A 15811-nucleotide genomic window follows, 5' to 3' on the forward strand; every position below is an offset into this window, starting at 1 on the left:
TAAAAAAGCAGGTGGTGGTTAAGTGCGTTGTATCCAGGAAAGGGAGCGCTATGAATAATGGTTGTTAGGTGGTATAAACGCTAGGAAGTTGCAGAGCTCTCATTCCAGGAGGGAGACGTTTTGGCCGGTCCTAGATGTCTGCCGACCTCATCCTGATGCATTTCTGGGAGCTGCAGCACTGAATTCAGTGGCTAGATTCGAACAATGGGCTACAAACAATGCACTAGTTTGGGATGAAAGTTTAAAACCAGGACCGGCCAAAAAGTCTCCCTCCTGGAATAGATAACTTGGCAGCTCTGGAGCTGTTGCAATGTGGTGGTGGTGGTGGTGGTGGTGGGAATCATTTAGGAAAGAGAAGGGGTTTAGCTCTTGCCCTCTTTCAGTTGTAACTTTGGATGAATTTCATTTAGGTACAGTGGATATAGCTAAAAAGTAGAAAATGATAGGGGCATAGATTTTTCCCTGTCCCCGCAGGAACTCAATTTCCCTGTCCTGTCCCTGCTCCATTCCTGTAAGCTCTGCCATAACCACACAAGCCTCGAACACTTATGATTTTAAAGTGTTTGAGGCTTGTTCAGATGAGGACAGAACTTGCAGGAATGGGGCAAGGACAGGAAAATTAGTTTCTGTGGGGATAGGGAAAAATTTGTCCTCATGTCATTCTCTACTATGTACATATAGTTGTGCTATAGAAATGATTAGTGGTGATGGGAGCAGTTGTTACATTCAGGAGGATGTCATATAGCTAAGAGAATTGTTAGTTATAAGGAATGATGGGATGTGTCATTAAAGCTAGAGTAAATGAGCAATGGGATGTGTCATTATATCCAGAACGAAGTTATGAGGGGCATTCAATAATTTATCTACTTCAGTAGGAAAGAAAAGTTTTCAAAAATGTTTGTTTTATTTTTCAATAAAGTCCCCTGATAGCTCCATACACGTCATCAACTTTTCCTGTAATGACTTTAACCCCTTTGAAAAGAATTCTGGATTTCACTAAAGTTGAAGAATTCTTGAAGAACGTCAAACAGAATTCTTCTGTTTGACGTTAAAATCAGGGACATTACATCTTCCTTGACATTTTCATCACTTGAAAACCGCTGTCCTCTGAAAGATTTCTTCAAATTGGGAACAGGAAATAGTTTGAGGAAGCCATGTCCAGATTGTAGGGTGGATGGTTCAGCTGCTGAAACCCACATTCTCGGATGGCAGCCTGTGATTATTGTGACATGTGCACTGACACATTATCATGAAGAAGCAGCACGCCTGCTGTGAGTTTTCCTCATCTTTTCTTCTTGATTGACTCTTGCAAAGTGATCATTGTGTTGGCAGAACTCTTCCCAGTTATGATTGTCTTGTGTGGCATGAACTCCAGAAGCAAAAGTCCTTCATCATCCTAGAACATAGTTACCATGACTTTGCCAGCAGATTTTTCTGTCAAACCTTTTTGAGATGGGGATGACTTGTGTTTCCACTGCATTGACTCCATTTTGGACTCAGGATCTCTGTGACAGACCAAGTCTCATCGCCAGTCACCAAATGATGAAAAAAATTCACTTGGTCTTCAAGGAGCATCTCCATGTTGTCCTAACAGCACTGGAGTCTTGTGGCCTTCTGACATGGCGTCAGCATTCTTGGACTTACCTTGGACATGCCCAACTTTTAATGAATTATTTTCCAAACCGTACTTGCTGAAATGGCCCATTTCTTCAGCTATTCGAGAAACCTTAATCCGTCTGTCTGACAAAATTAAATCCTCAATTTTCTTGCACATTTCAATGGAGGTTTCCACAGGCTGTCCAGTATGAGGGTCATCTTCAATGGGCTCTCTACCCCACTTAAACTTTTTGCTCAAAAATTTTACTGTGTAGGATGATGGGGCAGACTCATGCGTTCATGGATCTCCTTTGGCTTTTTCCTTTCTTTTGTGAGAAATTTTATCAGTGAATAGTGCTCCAAATCTAGCAGTTTCTTATTTGATTGGCATGAGGTCTCTCTTGCCTTCCTGTATCTTGAAATGTTAGACTCATATTGAACCACAACTGTGCATGAATAACCTTGAGACCTGTTACAACATGCATAGACTTGTTTCAACACATTTGCTACTTTCTTTCATACTCAGGTAGATAAATTATTGAACACCCCGTGTATATCACATTTCAGTTTTTAATAACTCTCCCTCCTGTCAGACAAACCATCTAAGCAGCTTACAGTCTGACAGTAGTATAACAGAAATGACAGATTGGACTAAAGGGGAAGAAGCACTCCAGGAAAGGTTGTATTCAAAGATACCCTGGGAGTATGTTCCAGAGTTCAGGGTGCTGTATAGGGAAAATAGATCACTGAGGATTTTTGTAAACTATTTCTCTGAAAATGAAGCTAGATAATTGTTAGTTAAAATGAGTGATATTGGGGGGGCTGAGTGTGTTTTATTTTTGATGTCCATTGATTGTACTTATGCTGTTTTTTTCCCTCCATGCAGATCAGAGAGCAACTGTTCTTCTTCAGAATAGGCCATGGACAGGGAGCTGGGATGGGATGTGGTGGAGATGGCTGAAAGCACCACCCAGACAGTGGGTGACTGTATTGTTAGTGGTAAGTATCAGTGAGCTGGATATTTTGGTGGCTGTGTAGCTTGTTAAACAAGTTGGTGCTATTAACAAAATTGTCAAACTGCACCTGATACACACTGCCTGGGATTAATTTCTTTAAAAAGAGGTTTAATAAAGTCCAGTAAACAAATACAATTTTTTTGCCATAAATTACTGTTAAATTTTGTTTTAGTGTGATGGTCTTTTTATTATGTCTCTTAATGAGGACAGTTCTAGGTTTACCCTGACCACCATTCCCCTCCCTTTGCCAGTGGTGTAGCTGGGATTCCGTGGGACCCTGAGCAGTACTGAGATGCCCCCCCCCACACACACACACACAAAGTCTGGCTGTACCCCTATCCAGCTCAGCTACATATCCTCCTGTCAGTTTTCCACATGCTACAGCAGCAGAGGCAGCACTAAAGACTGCCTCTCCTCTTCCCATAGGAAGTTTCAAAACAACAGCGGAATGCAGCCAAGGAAAAGTCCCGCTAGCCAGAGAGGCAGCCTTTAGGTTCTCTGCTTCTGTAGCTGTGGAAGATATGGATGTGCATAAGGTAGGGTTCACTGCAGGAGGCCCTTGTCATTTTGCCGAGCTTGCTCAATGGCACAGATTTATGCAGCTTGGGTGCACATTTGCATGCATAGGTAATATAGTAGTGGTTAGGCAAAAAGGCTACTTGCCTAATTAGCTGCGATTTGACACTAACAACCAGTAATTAGCACGGATTGTCCATAATTTACAGTTGCCCGTGTAACCGCTCTTTGGTGTTCTATAATGTTGGTGCCTAAATTCTATAGTGTGTAACTGTGAGAGGGGCAAGGCAGGGATGTGCCAAGCACTTACAAAACTAAACTTTGAGAATATTGTTAGTGAGGGCAAGGGGACGTACCCTAGCTCTGTGGCTTGAGCATAAGTTGCACTAATATATTTACACTAGTATAATTTACACTAGTATAATTTAGGACTGCGTTAGATTAAAATTTTAATTGCCTGATTAGAGGTATGTTTATTTATTTATTTCCCCCCACAGCAGTTCTTGTGACTCTGGGTGATGGAAGATTAAACCCCCACTTTTTCGAAGCCACGTTAGGCTTTTTTTTATGGCCGGCCACAGCAGTATTAGCTCTGACGCTCATAAAATTCTTCTGAGTGTCTGAGCTAATACCGACGTGACTGGCGATAAAAAAACATGGCTTCGTAAAAGGGGGGGTTTAATCTTCCATCACCCAATGACAAAAAAACAACCCCTATCTTTACTTGTATGATTGATTCATTTTAATCAAAATGCAGCCCTAAATTAAAGAATAAAAAGTAATGAAAAGACGAAGACTATTTTTAATGGCAGTTAAGTAATCATACACTAGAGAATGAAACGGGGACAAATTTGTCTCCATCCCCGCAGAAACTCAATTTCCCCGTCCTATCCCCGCAAGTTTTGTCGCTGTCCCTGCCCCATTCCTGTAAACAAGCCTCAAACACTTATGATTTTAAAGTGTTTGAGGCTTGTGCAGATGAGGACGGAGCTTAGGCATTGGTGGAATGAGGCATTATGACATCACAATCTGAGCTCTAGAATGTTGCTACTTAGGATTTTAAAGTGTTTGAGGCTTGTGCAGATGAGGACGGAGCTTAGGCATTGGTGGAATGAGGCATTATGACATCACAATCTGAGCTCCAGAATGTTGCTACTTAGGATTTTAAAGTGTTTGAGGCTTGTGCAGATGAGGACGAAGCTTAGGCATTGGTGGAATGAGGCATTATGACATCACAATCTGAGCTCTAGAATGTTGCTACTTAGGATTTTAAAGTGTTTGAGGCTTGTGCAGATGAGGATGGAGCTTAGGCATTGGTGGAATGAGGCATTATGACATCACAGCCTGAGCTCCAGAATGTTGCTACTTATGATTTTAAAGTGTTTGAGGCTTGTGCAGATGAGGATGAAGCTTAGGCATTGGTGGAATGAGGCATTATGACATCACAATCTGAGCTCTAGAATGTTGCTACTTATGATTTTTAAAGTGTTTGAGGCTTATGCAGATGAGGACAGAGCTTAGGCATTGGTTGAATGAGACATTATGACATCACAATCTGAGCTCTAGAATGTTGCTACTTATGATTTGATAGTGTTTGAGGCTTGTGTGGATGAGGATGGAGCTGACGGGAAGGGAAAATGAGTTCCCACGGGGACGGGGAAAAATGTTTCCCTGTGTCATGCTCTCTTCCAGATCTTGAACCAGCTGGGTTAGCATATTGTGATCTTTAGCAGCCATCATCCTCTGCTCTAATTGATCCACACGAGCATTACTCACTGTTAACTGATTTGTCAGCGCAGAGACCTCTAGCTGGAGGGAGGTTAATGCTGAAGTAGTTCGATCCAGCATGTCTTTTATGGTAGCAAGATCCTTTATCACCTGCTCTAAAAGTTCAGATGTATTTCTAGGCAAGGGAACTTTCGATTGTGTTGGTAGGTCCTTCTTCAAACACTTTGCAGTCCCTCCAGATCCCACATTCTCTTCCAATTTTTTGTTTTGTTTATCCGAAGTCATTTTGACAGTAAAATTATACACTTGAAAGGAATAAAACTGCAGTTGCAATACTTCAAAAATAGCTTTAAAATAGCAGGGCAGAGGGAGCAACTGATTCACACAGCCATCTTAGAACGCAGCCAAGCTCCGCCCCCTCCCTGTGTCATTCTCTATTATACACATTAGGTGACCTGCACAGAATTGCCCCCATGTTTGTCTGCTAGATAATCAGGCTTAGCCCTTCTTGTCCAACATTGGTACAGAAGCAGAGGCTGATCTGCATTCAGAAAAAGTCCCAAAAAAACAGACAGACAAGCGATTCACCAGATCCAGAGCAGTGAAGAAATGGAGCAGACCAGCGTGATTAAAACTATATAAAAATGTATTTGCCATAAGCAGATTAAAAAGATAAAACACTCTCTAAAAGGCTGACACAGCCATTTTTTTTGCCCTCTCAGTGGCTGCGTCAGGATCTAAATAAAAACCAGCAGGTGTGATTCCTAGTTTTCACTTGTCTGGTACAAGCAAAGTTCTTCAATTCACATAACAAACTTCTTGTAGTGAATCACTGTGAGGAATTTGCTTCTGTCGGACAGGTTTTTATTCAGCCCCTGAGAGGACGAAATGACCATGTTGGGCTTCTAGAGAGTGTTTTATCTTTCTAATCAACTTGCGGTAAATACATAATTTTACTCATACTGGTCTGTACCATTTCTTTGCTGTTCTGAATAGAGTAAAGCTAAGGTAGAGCCTTCGTTTCCAATTTATATCCAGTGATTCTGTCTTTGCAGGTTTAAAGCAGATGTACTAGGCACAGGTGCTGTGTGATGCCAGCCTTGTAGTTGAAGGAAGATGCTTCCCCTGTCATAGGTAAGTCTCCTCATACAAGCAGGCTCTGGAATTTGCAAACACAATAAAATCACATTTCTTAAATTGGCTCCTGTGGGTGTCTGGTATTAAAAAATAGATAGGTGAACAAATCTTGTAGCTCTTTTAGTGTTTATAAAGAATGAATTGGACAAGGACCATAGATAGTATTTATTTTTGCATAGAACTTCCCCCCCCCCCTATGCTGAACCTCTCCCTTGGGTTTTTTGCAACCTACGTATGTAACTTCTGTATTTTTTCCATTAAATTTTAACTGTCAAACTCTAGACCAGTGGTTCCCTAACCTGGTCCTGGAGGCACCACAACCAGTAAGGCTTTTCAGGATATCCACAATGAATATTGAGCAGAGAGATTTGCATGCACTGCCTCCACTGCAAGCAAATCTCTCTCATAAATATTCATTGTGAATATCCTGGAAACCTGACTGGCTGTGGTGCCTCCAGGACCAGGTTTCAGAACTACTGCTCTAGACCAGTGGTTCCCAACCCTGTCCTGGAGGTCCACCAGCCAGTCAGGTTTTTGGGATAGCCCTAATAAATATGCATGATAGAGATTTGCATATATTGGAGGTGACAGGCATGCTAATCTTCCCCCAGGCATATTCATTAGGGCTATCCTGAAAACCTGACTGGCTGGTGGTCCTCCAGGACAGGGTTGGGAACCACTGCTCTAGACCATTTCTCAAGCTTCACTAGATCAGTGCCTCTCAATTCGGTCCTGGAGTACCCCCTTGCCAGTGAGGTTTTCAGGATCTCCACAATGAATATGCATACACATGATTTGCATACACTGCCTCCATTATATGCACATTTCTTTCATGCATATTCATTGTGGAGATCCTGAAAACCTGACTGGCAAGGGGGTACTCCAGGACCGACTTGAGAAACACTGCACTAGATCTAACTCATGTTTTCCACACCTTCCAGGGTGTCTAGATATGAGTGGTGATCAGGCTGGCCCAAGCATTAGGCAAGTCTAGTTGGTAGCCTAAAGTTTCGTATTTTGAGAGGCAGCAAAGAAAGTATTTGCAGTGAAACTTAAATAATAGATCCCGGCAGCCATTCAAACTCAAAGAACCATCAGTTCATGCTTTCACCTGCAAGAAGTGTGGGTAATTTTCAAATAGGCTGAGAACCCTAATAGCTGGAGAAGCAGGCTCAGAACAGTGAAGCCTGGTTCACATCCCACTGTGGCTCCTTGTGACCTTGGGCAAGTTATGTAACCCCTTCATTGTCTTAGGTACCAAACTTATATTTTGAGCCCTCCAGGGACAGAGAAATCCTTCCTGTACCCCAATGTAATTCATTTTGAGCTACAATTGAAAAAGGTATGAGCTCAATCCAAATAAATAATAACCCAGTCACCCAGGTAAATGACTTGGAAATTGCCCTCATTTTGTGTGTGTGCTCACAGAAATGATTTTTTAATGCTGTTGATGGCAGTGCTTGGTGGAGCCAACACATGGGGGAGGCGGGGAAGTAGCGAGGCAGCAGAGAGGAGGATGGGTGCTGGAATCCCTACCAAGACGATGCCCGAGGCAGACCGCCCCTCCACCTTACTACCCCACTGCATTGGTCTGACCCAGTATGGCGGCTATTATGTTTTTATGATCTGTTGGGAGAGGCAGCAGAGACAAACAGTGACATATTGCAAGGAAACACTGGACTAGCAGCAGAAGTGAGAGAAAAGCCAAGGTTAAACTGGGGTGTATTGGCATGCCAGCCTGCCCCTGAAATTCTCAGGTATAAGTGTTGTTCTCTGTTTGTGCTTCCTGTGCAGGGTTGTGATGGCAGCAGTCAGCCCGTATTTCCAGGCCATGTTCAGTAGTCCCCTGAAGGAATCGCTGGATGGAGTTGTTCAGCTTCAGGATGTCTGTCCATCTGTTATCCAGAATGTGCTGACCTACATTTACACCGGCCAGGTGGTGCTAACCCTGGACACAGCAGAGCAACTTTTCTCTACTGCCAGCCGACTGCAGATAATCCCACTGCTGGATCACTGCTGCAGGTGACAGCAAATATGACAGCAAGTATATATTAACTACTCCTTCACAACTAACGTGATTAACACATCTTTTATTAGTTGCAAAAAAAAAATTGCAGCTAATAAAATTAGAATGTATGCAAAAACAAATTGAATATAGATTTTAGTAGCTGGACATCATTCACACCCCATTTAACAAAGACCTTCAGGCTACACACTCTCAATAACACAACATATGAAAAATAATGTAGACATAAAACAACAGAGAAAAATGAACCTCAATTGTTATATGGACTATATTGGTAGAAGTGAAAATCCTGGATAATGCAATACTCCCCTGAAGTAGCCTTGTAGGAGAAACAGAAGGACTTTTCTGTTGGGACACGACCTGAGGAATCGTTATAACCATCTTGTTTTTTTCAGATGAGTGAACGTTTCTTTCTCTTATTGTTGGCAGTATTTTCAGGCTTCTACAATTACTTACACCTGTGAAGTTGAGCTGTTGCCCTTATAAAGAAAAAATTTTTTTGGTTAGCTTGGTTCCGGTTCACACTGAAAAATAGATTAGTAATACTACTGACTGGGCTCACACAAAAAAAGTTTGAAAAAGAAAAAAGAGTTTTTGACAAAACGTATGAATGAGAATTATTTAAATGTACACGGAGTTTTTTTATGAACCCGTGATGATGTGAGTTGGTTTAGGTACTTGTGTAGTCCTGACCTCTCACAATTGAGGTTCATTTTTCTCCGTTGTTTTATGTCTACATTATTTTTCATATGTTGTGTTATTGAGAGTGTGTAGCCTGAAGGTCTTTGTTAAATGGGGTGTGAATGATGTCCAGCTACTAAAATCTATATTCAATTTGTTTTTGCATACATTCTAATTTATTCAATTGAATCCCTTGTTATATTTAGTTGTACAGCTAATAAAATTAGTCATCCTACCCTACACTTCTCTCGCTTGTCCGCTCCCCTGTACCTTCAAAATTGCTTTGAAAGCAGCAGCAGTACAGCAGTGCCTATATGCTGCCTGCTCTGGAGGCTCCCTCTAACCCAGTGGTCTCAAACTTGCAGCCTGCCAGGTACTATTTTGAGGCCCTCGGTATGTTACCATTGTTCTAGAACGTTGCCCGCCTCACTGCTGTAACCTCACGCAAGCGCTTTCCTGCGTCTGTACGCAATTGTGAGGTGGAGTGGAAAGGACAATCATGTACAGACGCCGGAAAGCGCTTGCATGAGGTTACAGCAGTGAGGTGGGCAATGGTCCAGAATGTAAGGCAACCATTGGAGGCAGTGCAGCTTGTGTGTGTGTACATAATCTCATGAACTCTCGTGAAGTTCGGCACCTCTCCTGGCGGTGATTGCTTGATGTAAGATGGCGATTGTGTCCAGTGCTGGTGGAGGTGAGAGCTGAAGGGGGTTGTGGATGCGACCACCGGACACTTAAGGCACAAGTCGGATATTGATTCTCCCCTCTACAAAAAAGCCTAGAGGACTACACCAAAATCTTGTCTCTTGCAGTTGATACTTTAGAATCTAAATCACAATTTTGCATGAGATAAAACAAACTTCACTTTCTGCATGTTGCATTGCTTTCAGCTGTGTATAGCTGAAATTATCAGAAGTAATTAAGGAAAGATTTATAAACTATAACTAGTTTTGCCTCATGCAAAGTTGTAATTTCTTTAATAAGACATTAACTATTTTTTCTGTGGCCCTCCAAATACCTACAAATCCAAAATGTGGCCCTGCAAAGGGTTTGAGTGTGAGACTGCTGCTCTAACCTGTCCTGTGATCTTCTGACACGGTTTCCTGTTTCAGGGATGGGAGGAGTCAGAGGAAGCCATGGAGCAGGCATTGTATATTGTTGCACTGCAGTTGCTCTGTAAGCAACTTTGAAGGTACAGGGGAGCAGGTGCGGGAGGGACATTCAGGGAGAGATGCCAATCATGCTGCTGACAGGGTGGAGTGAAAGAAGGGAAGACAGAGGAAGTGATGGTGGACCCCGGGGGGGGGGGGAGGGAGAGATGGACATAGGGCAGAAATAAGATACTTGTAGGCTAGTCCAGGGGGAGGAGAGAAAAGGATACACTGGACTTTGATGGGAGGGGGGGCAAGGGAAGGGAAGAAAGACAGGATAGATGTGGGGACAAGGGTTAGGAGGAAGAGATGGACACAGGACAGAAATAAAATTCTGTCAGGTTAGACCTAGGGGTGGGTGATGTAAAAGGAGGGAAGAGAGGAGGACAGAAGTTGGAGCTCAGGGGGAAGGGGTACGAAGAGGAGGAAGGGAAGAAAGAAAGATGGATGTTGGACAGGGGGGAGGGGGGGATAGAGGAGACAGGGAGAGATTGACACACTATAAAAATAAGATGCTAGCAATCTGGACGGCATGATCACAATTAAAAATTGTAGCCCTATAGTATAGACATCCGTTCTTAAGAATGGAGACTTGCTTATGTAATAGATCATTATGCCAATGGATGTGGATTCAGTTGAGGATGATCAAATATGATACTTTTTTTTTTCAGGTTTTTAATGAAAATCCTCTCTCTAGAGAATTGTCTTGGGATTTACACACTAGCCTTTGCACACAATAAACAAGACTTGCTCCAGGCAACGTTGTCCTATATTAGCCACAATCTTAGCCAGCTCTCTGAAGAGGAAGACTTCTGTCACCTGGATCTTCAGACTCTAATCAGTATCATTGCCTCAGATAGTCTAATGGTCTCTTCTGAACTGACTATTTACCAAGCTCTGCGTTGCTGGTGGAAATGTAAGCCTGAAGACCGCCGCCCACATTTCATTGAATTAATGCGATACATCCGCATACCACTTCTTACCCCAAAAGAGCTTTCTGAGGTGAAGAAAGATTGGTTAGATGCAAAGGGTGATGAAATAGGTATGTTATACAGAAGTAGTGAAAAGAGAGCCCAAGGAAGCTTACCATCTCTGAGGCAGGGAATGTACAGCAAAAAAATTGTGTGTGTGGACCTTCATGTACGTGAAGATCCCAGCTTGAAAGATCAGGATTTCTATGTGGATTGTTATGATCCCCTCTTAGGGGAGTGGGAAAGACTGACAGCCTTAAAATCTCTGATGTGCCCTGGCTGTCTGGCTATAGGAAATAGATTATACATAGCTGGAGGTACACACCAAGATGATTCCATTTCAGATACACTCCATGAATACAACTCTTTTACAAACAAGTGGTTCCAGTTGGCGTCCATGTCTGTGCCCCGATCCATGCATGGATTTCTGGCTTATAAGCAGAAGCTTTTTGCCATTGGAGGCTGGAATGGCAGTTCTGTGCTAGCTACGGCAGAGTGTTTTGACTTGATACAAAAGGCATGGACTCCCATTTCCAGACTGCCTTTGCAACTCCAGCTCTTCTGCTCTGCAGTGCTGAACAGCAAATTGTACCTAATTGGGGGAGAAACGCTGGAGGACGGACACCACCAAAACTCTCAGGGACTTCTGATCTATGAAACCAAATCCGATACCTGGGCTCAGCTCCCCTTAGGTATCGTCTGTCTCTCTGCAGGTGCAGTTGCTATGGATAACGGGATCTACGTCATTGGCGGATACTGCCTCAGCACACCCCGACCCCGCTCTCGATCCCAGAACCCATTTGTAACACCAGTGCTCCGTGCCACCTCAAGGTGCTTTTTTATCAAGGAGGATGGCAGCATCGATAAGGATGGCATAATTCCGTCGCTGCCAGAAAAAACTGGTGCTTCTGGCGTGGTGCGGTGGAAAAGGAGAATTTATGTGCTTGGAGGGGAAAATGGTTTCAGATTTAATAAGGCTATTTATTACTGGGAATCTGGAGACAATAGCTGGACTAAATGTAAAGCAAAGCTCCCAATTTCCTACAGCGGAGTCAGTGATTTTGGATGTACAACACTGAACGTACCCAACTCACACATCCGCTCGCTAATCTAGAACAGAGCACAAAGCTCACAGCCTGCATCCAAAAAGAGCAGAGCTGCTGGATCTGAGGCTACCAGGACTCATCCATGTAGTGCTTTATATGTAACATTCACCTTAACTTTGCCAAGGTCAATTGTTTCTTAAGAGCTAGCTGTATCCATAGGAAGGTGAAGGAGAAATATTAACAAAGTCTCTATCTTGAATGTGTTTTTCTCTGTTTGATTTACAGCCTTTCATTTGATAAAGACTTGTGCTTTTTTTTAGGGGGGGGGAGTGGATTTTGATCATTATAGTAATTAGATATTATTCCTTTTCAAGATTGAGTGGCGGTAAATTCAGGTATAGAGATGTGAACATTTTTTTTGCCCTCTCCTGTAGGGTTGCCAGATTTCCTCTTCGAAAAAAGAGAATGCCCTGCCCCCACATGAACCTCCCTGAGATTGAAGGCTGCATTTGGAAGGGTGTCAGGTCAAAAGCGCGCCGGGACAAAGGCGCGCCCAGACAATTGAGCGCAGCACGCGCTGCCGCACCACTCTAAATTACTGTTTTTAGTGCTCCGACGGGGGGGCGTAGGGGGGAAACCCCCCACTTTACTTAATAGACATCGCGCCGCGTTGTGGGGGCGTTGTAACCCCCCACATTTTACTGAAAACTTCACTTTTTCCGTTTTTAGGGAAAAAGTTCAGTTTACAGTAAAATGTGGAGGGTTACAAACCCTCATAACGCCGGCGCGATGTCTATTAAGTAAACTAGGGGGGTTCCCCAACAAAACCCCCCGTTGGAGCACCTAAAAACTGTAATTTAGAGTGGCGCGGCGCACGCTGCGCTCAATTGTCGGCGCACGCTTTTGTCTTTCGCGCCGTTGTCTATGAACCATTTGGAAGGCTTCATGCATTCGTGGACGTCAACACAATGATGTCGCACGCATGCACACGTGCATATGACATCATCACGGTGACGGATGCACATGCGCAAAGACTTCCCGATGCGGCCTCCAAGCTCAGGATTTCCAAAACCTGGACAAACTGCCGGGTTTTGGAAATCCCTCTGAGCGCCCAGACAGTCCTCTAAAAGGAGACCTATGGTAACCCTACTCTACTGATTTCCCCTTTTCTTTCATATGACATACTGAATAGTTTCTGGTATCTAAACTAAATCTAATATTAGACAAGGGGAACCTGAGTAAGACGCACAGTACAGTTTTTAAATTATTACATCATTTTAAGGAACAAAATTATCCTATACCTGTTATCGCCCATGTGAAAAATTAACCGCCTCTTAAATGTTTAAATGATTGTACCACCTTTCATAGTAATAATTGTAACAAAATATTTCCTGTTATTTGTTATCATTCTTGTATGCCAGTCAAAAACTTTAATTGTATTGATTTTGTGTTCTGGATCATTGTCTTATTGTATGGATAACTTAATTAGCTTTAGCACACAGACAGCTGATCGTTCTTTTTGAGAATTTTTTTTTGCTACAGTGCAAAAATTATGGTCCCTTCAAAAATGGCAAATTTTCCAGGTTCTGAGACAGCAAAGCATCCTCCCACCACTTTTGAGTGTTGGTATGATGTTTTTAGGGTAGATGCTGTATGCCAGACATAATGGAACCTGTCTTGTCTGGTCATATCACATTATCCCAGAAGTCTTAGAGATCATCCAGGTGTGTGTTTCAAATGTTAGATAAGTGGTTTCCACCTTGCTACTCTCCCATTTTCCTGACTGGTCCAGACAGTGCATAACCCATGTGTCTGGACCAGTCAGGAAAATGTCTGGTCCTCTCCTATGGAGGATCAGGAGGCGCTATCGGCCATAGACCAAGGAGAGGATCCCTCCGTTTGCTGGAGATCATTGCAGAGTTCCTTCCAGAGCTAAAGATAGACCCTCCTCAAATCCCATCCTCCCAGTGTTCTCTTCTGAGCAGGATCCGGGCTCAACCTATGTCTTTCCCAGCTGGTTAAACTTATAGACGTGGGAAGCATGAGTCCTTTGATTTAAGGGGGATTTACTTGATAAAGCCCTTCGGGCGAAATTTAGGTTTATGTCGGAGTGCCTACCCCCACCCGCATAGATTAAGACGAGTATTTATTTATTTATTTAAAACAATATAACTTATAATGTAGAAAGTATTGAAAAATATTTTGAAAGATTGAGACCCATGAAGAATTTTGGTGCCCATATTCTGTTGTGTACAAAGTTTAACATACATACGGGCGGTACTATTGAGGTCTACATTGATGGATAAGACTGATATGATATCGGCTTTTGTGGCTTAATTTTTGGCATATTTTCAGTTTCAGCTGAGAATGTCCATGCCTTGGTGGAAGCCAAAAATGTTTTGTTTTGTCTCATTTGTCTCCATCTCCTGAACAGGAGTTGCTCTTCCTTCTAACCTTACCCCCCACCACCCAAGTACCACCCCTTGATCCTGTCTTACAAATGTTGGTAGCATAGGGGTGTAGTTGAGATAGGAGCAGACCCCCGTTACTCCTGCTTATTCTGTCTTTCCTCTCAAATGGACGCTATGATTGGGGCTTTGCTCCTGCCCTAACTACACCACAGGGATTCTAAGGCAGTTCTCTATGTACTGCGATTGCAAGCAATTCAAATTAGGCTCTTGTATAGTAGTTTATATGCTAAATAGTGTTCTAAATAAATGTTTGATGTATTTTAGCAGGAATTTAAATCTGTTCAATTTGGGATGATCAGTTTCCAAATTTTGTAGCTGCAGTCCATGTGTGTGGAGTCAGAAATTAAGTCATAGCCCCCGAAGCAATCTATATAAGAAAAGCAAGAGACACTAGGTGCTCCTTTTACAAAGGTGCATTAGGGCCTTAACGCGCAGAATTGCGTGCGCTAAATCGCCGCGTGTGCTAGCCGCTACCGCCTCCTTTTAAGCAGGTGGTAATTTTTCAGCTAGCCCGTGCTAATCTTGCACGTGCGCTAAAACCGCTAGTGTCCCTTAGTAAAAGAAGCCCTAGGTGAAATTTGGCTATCAAATGCATTGAGAGGACACCTGTGTAAAAAGTGTGATGATTTACTGAAGCACAGCTTAAGTAATCAAGTAACAATGCCTGAATTCTAACAATCAACTTTTTTTTCCCCCATTCAAGTTTCAAGTTTATTAGTTTTTAATATCCCGATCATGAAACAAATATCTGACCGGTTAACAATAAAATTTAAAATAGGTTAGAAAGAACTAGTTGTTTGGTGTATTAGAAAAATTAGGGAAAACATATAAAACATGTACTGACAAACCTGAAAGTGAGGATGAATGGGGAGGAAGGGAGAAGTTACATAATATAAGAAGAAATGAGATAGAGGGAAGGGATAGGACATGAGGGATGAGGGTGCATGGTATAAGAGAAGTAAAGGTTAGTTTTGGGAAAAAGATAAATAAATAAACAAAGTAAAGGTTAAGATTTGTCAAAGGCATCTTGGAATAGGAAAGTTTTAAGATTAGTTTTAAATTTTGGTAAGTGAATTTCATCCCGGAGAAATTGAGGGAGAGAATTCCATAATGTGGGGGCAGTTATAGCAAAATTAGTTTTCCTAGAATAGTAGGATTCTTTTAAGGATGGAATGAAAAGGAGTTTTTGGTCAGTAGATCTTAAGGAATGGGGAGAACTTTGGGGTATTAATAATTTATCGAGAAATAAGGGCAAGTGGGAGAGTTTGATTTTAAAAGAGAGCAGTATGATTTTATAAATTATACGGTGGGTGACAGGGAGCCAATGAGCCTCTTTAAGAAGAGGGGTGACGTGTTCGAACTTACCTATTTTATAAATGAGTTTAATTGCGGTATTTTGTATGAGTTGCAAACGTCGCAGTTCTTTTTGGGGTAGTCCATTTAAAAGAGAATTACAATAATCTAAGTGGGAA

The 15811-nt window shown here is 42.5% G+C and overlaps 1 protein-coding gene across 2 annotated transcripts; it reads left to right on the plus strand.

Moving 5' to 3' along the window:
* Positions 1-41: 41 nt before the first annotated feature.
* LOC117364717 (kelch-like protein 20) lies at positions 42-12477 on the plus strand. Of its 2 annotated transcripts, XM_033954247.1 has the most exons (5): positions 42-68; positions 2483-2595; positions 5912-5990; positions 7788-8015; positions 10523-12477. In XM_033954247.1, exons 4-5 carry the CDS (start codon positions 7795-7797, stop codon positions 11934-11936), a joined length of 1635 nt encoding a protein of 544 aa, XP_033810138.1. In that variant the 5' UTR covers positions 42-68; positions 2483-2595; positions 5912-5990; positions 7788-7794; the 3' UTR covers positions 11937-12477. The 2 variants fall into 2 exon arrangements, with proteins under 2 accessions (XP_033810138.1, XP_033810139.1); XM_033954248.1 differs by lacking the exons at positions 42-68; positions 2483-2595; positions 5912-5990 and having other exon boundaries at positions 7941-8037.
* Positions 12478-15811: the final 3334 nt, after the last annotated feature.

The sequence above is a fragment of the Geotrypetes seraphini genome, chromosome 8 (genome assembly GCF_902459505.1).
Source record: "Geotrypetes seraphini chromosome 8, aGeoSer1.1, whole genome shotgun sequence".
NCBI lineage: Eukaryota > Metazoa > Chordata > Amphibia > Gymnophiona > Dermophiidae > Geotrypetes > Geotrypetes seraphini.